The 8,757-nt window shown below is 47.5% G+C and overlaps 1 protein-coding gene across 1 annotated transcript in view; it reads left to right on the top strand.

The window, feature by feature from the left end:
* The first annotated feature begins 1,903 nt into the window (after positions 1-1,903).
* Positions 1,904-8,757, top strand: part of SLC7A5 (solute carrier family 7 member 5) — a 39,906-nt gene continuing 33,052 nt past the window's right edge. Inside the window, exon 1 of the mRNA XM_083851612.1 lies at positions 1,904-2,618. Within this exon, the coding sequence (XP_083707738.1) occupies positions 2,018-2,618 (601 nt within the window). The 5' untranslated portion in view covers positions 1,904-2,017. The remainder of the gene's footprint in view (positions 2,619-8,757) is intronic.

Genomic DNA, 8,757 nt, shown 5'->3' with positions numbered 1-8,757 from the left:
AAAGCGCTACCTGAACACACCCTAACACCACAACTGCAAAGCAGGTATTTTCTCAGTGTACAAATGGAGAAACAGTTGCAGAATTAACTCTGGTTAATATGCAGTAGAGCCAGGTATGTGTTGACTTCAGAATTGGCAGTTCAGTGGCAGTTGTGCTACTACTCCACTGCTTCTTGATCCCGGGATTTCCAAACAGAAATGATGTCAAAGCTGAGCCTGAAGTCTGCAAATTCTTGGCTGCCAGACTGTTAATAATTTCCCTTCTGGAAGAATTGGATGCAGAGAGAAAAAGATAACTTGGTCCCATTGTTCTGAAAGCTAGTGGAAATTTCTGCGAATTAGCTGTACTATCAGGAGTAAAATACCAATTGGCTAGCGGTTAATTTACTTGTCTTCAGGTAAGAACCAGGTCTAGAGCACTGGTGAAGTAAATCTCTTGAATGATTTTGTTCACTCAGATGTGCAGCTAAATTTGAGCATTCTTCTGAAAATGTCTGAAGCATGCATCTTGCTCCAGTTCCAGTCTCGTCTGCTGGATCCTTGTGTAGCGAGGCTAACACCCAGGCAATCCTTTATGTAGTATGCACTTGGTTTTTTCCTAATTGTATGGACCTGTGAATGTTTTGCCTAGGATAAATGAGATATGGTAACAAGTAAATGTTGGTAAATCTTTTGAAAAATAATTCGTTTAGATTGCAATCATATAGCCTGGGTGACAGGGCTACTGTTAAGCTAGTAGGCTGAAAAAAATACTTGGGATTTTCAGGAAAATTGTGATATTGTCCTCAGTGCATTAATGTGTGTTTTTTTTAATTATTATTACTTTTCATAGTCTATACAATCTCTTTGGGATCCCGTCTCTCTTTGAAAACTAGAAAAACGTGCTCGGTGCAGATGTAATTTTTGTCTAGGCTCCCTTCCTGAATAGGGATGCTTACATAAATCGAGAAGCGCTGGAGTCCTCGTGCAGTTGTGGTGAGCAGCCGCTAGGTGTCAGCTTCTGATAAGAGCTTCGGGATGCTGCTCGAGAGAGCCCAGCTCTCCTCGGAGGGTCCAAACGGGTCATGATGCCAGGTACCTGTGCAAGTTACCTGCAGACGCTACTAAACTGTTGCCTCTTTCCCAGAGATGCAGATCTCACGTTTCTCGGAGGTGTCTTCCAGAAAACCTCCTGACCCACCCTAGTGCCTGCGCTGGTGGGTGTCAAACTTGCAAGGAGTGTGGTACGGGCAGGAAGGACACCGGCCTTGGGTTTGGGAGCTTGGGCACGACTTCTTGTAGGACAGCAGGACTCGCTTGCTGAGCTACAGCTCCTCAAAGGTACCGTGTCCAGCTCTCAGTGGCAGCTTTTGTTGCTCGGAGTCCAAGCTTCGAGGCTTTTTGCCTGTAACTCATCTCCTATCCTAGAAGGACAAGGGGCGTTTGTTAAAGAATCGGGTTCTTAGGCACCGTTGCGAACTTGCATCCAAGGACATTCACAAGGCAATTCATTGAGATAGTGGGACGGAGGTCGCTTGTCTTTGCGTGTGCGCTTGCCAGATTGGCTTTAAAAATATATACAATCTTTCAGGTGATCGATGAGAAATGGCAGGCAGCTTCCTGCAGTGCCTCTGCGGAAAGGAGGGTGACACAGCAGCAGGCCCTGGCTCAGTGTCTGTGTGGATACGGCGTTACACCGGCGGCAGAGGCAGGGGGAGATGCGGGTTTTGCTGAATTTCTGGCACCGAGCGTGCGCCCCCCGCCTCGCTCCGCTGCGCGAGAGACCCGGCGGTAAGGGCGGGCGGCGGCGCCGCCACCTCCCCTCCATCCTCCTCCTCCTCCTCTCCTCCTCTCCTCCTCCCCTCGGCGAGGAGGCCGTCCCGGCGGGCCGCTCCCCGCCTCATGCCAGAGTCCCTCCCCGCTCGCCCCCCCCCCCGGCGCCTCACAGGGCACAAAAGGGGCGGCTGCATGGTGGCGGCCCAGCGCCCGGCCGCGCCCGCCCCGCTCCGCTCCGCGCCCCGCTCCGCGCCCCGCCGCCATGTCGGGCAGCGGCGGCCCCGCCAGCACGGTGAAGAAGAGGAGCCCGGCGGGCTCGGCCTCCTCGCTGGCTCAGGAGGAGGAGAAGCAGGCGATGGAGAAGATGCTGGAGGCGGCGGGCGGAGGGGCGCAGGAGAACGGCTGCGCCCGCTCGCCCTCGCCGCCCGCCGCCGCCGAGGGTGAGGGAGAAGGGGTGGCCCTGCAGCGCTCCATCACGCTGCTCAACGGCGTGGCCATCATCGTGGGCACCATCATCGGCTCCGGCATCTTCGTCACCCCCACCGGCGTGCTGCGGCAGGCCGGCTCGCCGGGGCTGTCGCTGGTGGTGTGGGCCGTCTGCGGGGCGTTCTCCATCGTGGGGGCCCTCTGCTACGCCGAGCTGGGCACCACCATCACCAAGTCCGGCGGGGACTATGCCTACATGCTGGAGGTGTACGGCTCGCTGCCCGCCTTCCTCAAGCTCTGGATAGAGCTGCTCATCATCCGGCCCTCCTCGCAGTACATCGTGGCCCTGGTCTTCGCCACCTACCTGCTCAAGCCCATCTTCCCCACCTGCCCGGTGCCCGACGATGCTGCCAAGCTGGTGGCCTGCCTGTGTGTCCGTAAGTAGCCGCTGTCCTGCTGCACGGCCACACGTGGCTCCTGCTCACTCACCAATTTCCTCCTTGCACGCAGCAAAACCCAGCCGCAGCAGCTGGCCGCCCGCAGCCCGGCCCTTCGCCGTGCTCTTGCTCCATCCCCGTGCTGGTTGCAGGCGCGTTTTAGGCTCAGTTTTGAATGACGAGAGTAGAAAGCACGGCACCGTCCCAAATAATTCAAGCACAAGGATTCCCTAGCTGGCGATTTTGGCCTAAGGAGCCCCTGTGATTTGGGACATGCAGCGAGCACCCGCGATAAATGCGGTGCGGGTTTGGTGCGTGCGCTGGGATGGGATTTCTGCTGCCCCCAGCACTGCGGGGCTGCTGAATGCAGGCTGGGGTGGGAGCTGCTGGGGCTGGGGAATTATCTGCTGCTAGCAGTTGGTGCTGAAGGTGGCCTGTGCTGCACCACCCAGCTGTTTGCTGCACCGCTTTTGAAGCATTTCTTTGCTCCATGTGCACGGACACCATGCTTGGAAACTGGGGTTATTGCTTTCTTTTTGCTAGCAAATGCGGGTGCCACACAGAGGAGTTCATTCGTGCCACAATGAACCTAACGGCTGCTGGTGTCTGCTGTGCCACGTGCTGCTGCAGTTCTCATCTTTTCTCTGGTATCTTGAGGTCTGTGGCTTTGCCAGTGAAGCCCCATTTTGTGTTCCTCTGGCAACTGCAAAGTCACCCCATCCAGATCCCCCGTTCTTTAAATACTGGATAATTTTCTGCCTTTCTTTCCTTATTTCATAGCCAGTCAGTGTTCCACTCCGCTGGTAGTTCCTGTGCCATTGTAAAGAAACACATTCAGAGAGATCTATTCTGTTCTATTTATTTATTTATATAAAACATTTATTTGGTGTAGAAAGTTAGTTGCGTAATTTTTATTTTCTGAGGTGGTGAAGAGAAGCCAGTTTGTGCTGTCCAAAGGGGGATTGTGTTAGAGTCCTTCACCCTCTGAGGATCGCAGGCATTCACAAGTTGTAGCACGTGGTCTTTATGGGAAGATATATTATCTGTAAATGTCTTCACGCACACGCTGACCAAGTTTTTTGATACATACTTTGTATGACTAGCTAGCAGATACAACAGAAGCAACAGCAGGGCAGCAAACCGTACAATAATTAACAACATAATCAAGAATAACCCACTTTTCATCTACAGGAACTTTGCCAAAAGAGCTTGGATCAGGTGTCTCTGTTCCCATTTTACTGATCAGAAAATAAATACGAGTGTAAAGTAGACTTGCCCGTGGCGAGATCTCTTCAGAGACAGGGCGGATTGCATCATGACGCTTCTTGATGCCAGCTCTCCTTCCCGCTTTTTCTTCTCTAATAAGTAGTGTAAGTTTCTGCAGCTTTCTTATGCTAGCAATTAGTAGTTTTCCCGAAGCAGAATTTGTTCTTGAACCTTTACCTTGAAATGCCAAAGAAAGAGTTGCTGGTTCCACAAATCTGCGTCATTTCCATGTGTTTCTTCTTTAAACTTTACTCCCACCACCCCTGGCTACTAGGTTGTTTATGCTTTGGGTTAAATCGTTCTTTGTCTCCTCTGCTTTAAAAGGTTAGTTCATCGTGCATTGCCTTCAGCAAGTTAATTCTCTGCAACTTTGATTTCTGGAGTTAGCTTTCCTACTGTCTGGTGCCAAAACCACATCATGAAATGGGAACAATAAACGAAGTAAATCTGGTCCAAGGACTAAGCAAATCACACAAAGCTTCTACGGACTAACAAGCCGCTTGTTATGTGGTTGTTCCAGGCATACCCCTACCCAGTGACTTTGTGGTTTTTTTGTTGTGTTTTTTTTTCAGGAGCCTTAGTGTAGGAAAAATGGTCATATACTCTAGAGCATATGCTAATAAGTTATCTCAAAGAGGGTAAGAATGGTGTGAGAAGCAATGGGGGAATTTGGGGCCCTGAACAGTGGATGACTTATGCAGGCAAAGCCCAGCCATCTAAAACAGTACCAGCTGTATTCTTTGCAAAGTTTATGTGTCAACGTAAAATGTAATTGACTGTATGGTTTCTAATAAGAGGAGAAATACGAAGTTACTTGTTTCCCCTTCAGGTGTTACTGGTGTTGAACAGTTGAATAAATTATGTGTTGTTCAGTATTTGTCACCATGGAATGCAGAAACTGGATTCCGAGGCATTAAGATAGTCTAAATAAATCACAGTCTTGAAAGAAAAAATATGGTTGGAAGAGGGAATTTTGTTCCTCTTAATGTGCTAAAGAAAACAAGGTGGGTGGTAAGTAGAATTTAACTTCAAAAAGGTATTTTTTGTAATCAAGATCGTAATCTACAGTCAGTTGGTATGCAGGGCATATTCCACAAGACATCACGGATGCTTAATTAAGGTTGGCAAATAAAAGTGTGAGAATTCACTACAAGGAAGTCTTCCTGTAGCAAGATGGGTCAAGCAGTTTGTCGTTAGTGTGGCTTATTTTATGTTCACTGTGAAACGCCCAGTGCTCCCTAGGTGTAAGAATTTGCAGGTAGTTTAATTAGCGGTTTTCAGGCTGTGGGTTACTTAAGTAGCTTACGGTCATATAAACTGCATGTCATTTAATGCGAAAGATTAGAAGTCTGATATTTCTAAGGCTGATAAGTCATAAAAAGCAAATGCTAAAGGATAACAAATGTAAACTCCACCTGATATCTAAGTATTTTGTAACAGAATAAGTTAAAGTTTGTGAAACTGAGAATTTTTGGATAGGCATGAAAATTCAAGAGCCATTTGAATTCCCCCAAATATGATCTCTTGTAAACCAACTTTGCCCCTTTGAGAGAAGATGGAGGGACAGTTACTAGGTCCTGACTTCTCATAGCTGATAACATCAGTATTGGTAAACTGATAAATCTTAACAAAAATCATTAAAAATCACAGAGCGTAGCCCAATGCTTGTGTATGTTCTGGAGGTGGCTCAAAGATAGGAAGTTTCAAATTATCCGGTTAAAGATAACATACATAGTTCTTACTTCCAGCTGCTAATTTGAAGATTTTTCAGCATGTGATAGCTCTTTGAACTGTAGTACAATAAATTTCCTGTAGAGAGGGGAGACGGGATAATGTTGTTTCCAGACATGAACTCATTCTTGCTTGGTGTTTCACAAGTGCCTGAACTGTTCTTCCTACACACATTCTTACACACAGCCTGCTACGCACCCCTTGTGTGCTGCATAACAGGTTATTTTATACTTGGCAACATAATCTGCTCCACAGAAGCTTGAGAAACTCTGCCAGTTGCATATAATTTTACTCTTGATCTTCAATGTCAAATGACTGATTTGAGCGTTAGCTTCGCAAGTCTTTTATCACTTATTAATCATATATGCTAATCTGGCAATAATAACCCCAGCATTGCTGCAGCGATATCTGCTGCTGCCAAAGCTCCACTATTTTAATCTTCCTGCAGAGTTCACTGGGCTTCCTTTGCCACTTCTGAAATATTACTTTGGGCACTCCTTCTGCTAGCGTGGAATTCCAGCAAAATAATCACATACTTGTCATTTGTCTCTTTTGTTATGAGCATCCTAACAGTGGAAGAATAGTAGCAGTCAGTGCAGAGTTGAGTTATATCTACCAGCACGTGTCATATGGAAGCCTAAGTGCCTGCCAGCCCCCTGAGTACATGGTGAGTTAAAGGAGAATAGCATCAAATCCAGGGTCTGGCAAAAGTGTGCAAGGACATGCCTTGAATGCTTGCCAAATTATAGCTATAATCTATAAGTGAATATTCAGTGGCAGCATTTCAACTAGAAACCGCACGTGTCGAAAGCAGGAACGTCTTTATCTGGTACTGATGTTTTACTTTAAACAGCTGGTCAAACAGCTACCCAGATTTCAAGTGAAGCTGTGGGTGGATTTTGAACTCATCAGCTATTAGACGGTAAGTAAAGCAAGCACAAAACACCTTATACTTGTCTAAGATGGGCTTGTTCTGCAGCGTTGATGCTTGGAATTCATCTGCCAGGCCAAGCAAGGTGTGAAGCTCTGAAGGCTTTTTTTTTCTCTGTCAGTTAGATTCAGTAACTCAGCTGTATCTGTAAACGTGAACTTGTTTGATCAGAATGGAAGGAAGGGGTCTCTGTAGGATCCCTGCTGTACAGCCAACGTTGCAAGACAGAGATTGCTTTCTTAAAATCTGCGTTTAATTAGAGAGAGTAGCATTAATGAAAATAGCCTCTGACACTAGCAGGGCTCTCCTGAAATGGATGAGGGCTTGGAGGGCTCTTGTAACACAGCAAGCAACTACTGCATTTCTTGGCACCCCTCTCTTGGCTCTCGCAACAAATGTCCCATTAAATTTTATTGTATTTGAATGATTTACATTACCGCTGAGATCCTTTGGAGTCTTGCTCTTCTAACATGAACAAATTGGGAAGGCTTTTTCAGAGAAACTCCCCATAATCAGTCTAATTCAAAGCAACATCGCTGAGTATTTCAAGCATTCCAGTAGTCTGGCAGTCCCAGCGTGTCCCAATCCAAACGCGATGGATAAGGAAGCAGTTTCTTGCCAGGCAGCCTACAGAGCTGAATTCTGCCCCCCTGCGTGGCATAGGTAGCGTGATTTTCACTAAAACCTGCTTGGAATTTTTCATTAAGTTCACGACCCGGGATTTAGCACTCAGTGCTGAAGGCCAGCCACCTTCCTGAGGATTTGTGGAACCTAATTCAGTACAGCGAGGGGAAGGTGCTTCTGTGTAAGCGTAGCATAATCGTGATCCAGGTAAGAATCTGGAGTAGCTGACCATCTGTTTTGTAAGGCTGGTGACATGTCTGTGGGGCTTAATGTGCACATAAAATATCGGTAAGGTTTTGTTTGCTGTTTAGAAGATAATTTGTATGAAATGGTGGTAATCGTGTTCAGCTCGAGATCCAGGCTCTGCAGTATCTGCAAACCTGAAATTCTTCGCTGAGCTCTTCCTTTGGGCAGTCCCTCGTGCTGCCTTTCTGCCCCGTGCTGCACTAGGTTGGCACAGCTCTCGAGAGGTGGCAAGTAAGTGCTTGTTAATTTAATCTTGCAGAGTTCTGGAAATTTGAGGGTGTGGATGCTTCTGGGAGCTGTGATACATGACGAAATACTCACGTTATCCCCCCCTTGGTGCTAACTTCTCTGGGTGCCTTTCCTGAGCCTGGTACAGCACCAGAGGCTTCCTGGAACTGAAAGGTGGCTGAGAGATGGGGCTGTGACAGCGGCCAGCTTTACAGCCCCTCTCTTCGTGGTCCTGTGCAACATGAACTGAAGTGAGAAGCATTCCTTTCCCCAGGGTGGTGGTTCTTCTGTTCTTCCCATCTTGTCTGGAGGTGGTTATCGTCACGTGCATCTTGTTGCTAACCCTCTTCTTCCTCTGTCCAGGGTGTAGATACCTCTTTCCTCTTTTTTTTTTTCCCCACTCTGTAATCAGTGAAAGCACCGGCTGTATAGCCTCCATGCCACACACCACATTTCTTTTGTTGGCGGAAGCTAGCCAAAAGGGCCGTTTGTTAGAGACATCCAGGGTTCACGGTCTCAGCTGGGAGGTGGCTCTGGAAAGGATCCCGCTTAACTCCAGTGGGATTTTGCCTTCTCCTTTCACCTGTCTTTTTTTTGATGTGCTCATCCCCTAATTCCTCAGCATTGCTGTTCTGGGAAGAAAAATGAAAAGGAAACTGCTTCCGGGTGGGATTATTATTAATATACGTTAATTTTAATATAGACACATTCTCTCTGGGGCCAAGTGCTCCTTTCCAATAGCCTCGTTTCCCCAGGGAGTGGTCCTTGAAGAAATACCTGCAGAGCTTTTCTTTCTGCCTTTTCTCTCTACCAATGTGCTGGGCATAAGGATTCACTCAGTATCGAGTTGAAATTTCCCTACCCATTTTCTGTGCACACCCTTGTATGCATGTCTCGTGTTAGGCTGTGCTGCTAGAAATAGGTACCTGAGGCTACGGGGAGGCTCTGTGGCTTCACAGCTGCCTGAATGTAAGGTGTTGGGGTTTTTTTTGGCCTTAGTAAATAGTTAAGGGATTGGTTTCACAGAATGGTTGAGGTTGGAAGGGACCTCTGGAGATCATCTAGTCCAACCTGTTTAAACTACTGTAGTCAGCGTAGTGCCCTTACTTGTTT

This window comes from Anser anser (genome assembly GCF_964211835.1).
Source record: "Anser anser genome assembly, chromosome: 11".
Lineage (NCBI taxonomy): Eukaryota > Metazoa > Chordata > Aves > Anseriformes > Anatidae > Anser > Anser anser.
Note: the sequence above shows the minus strand (reverse complement) of the source record. Positions and strands in the feature narration are given on the sequence as shown.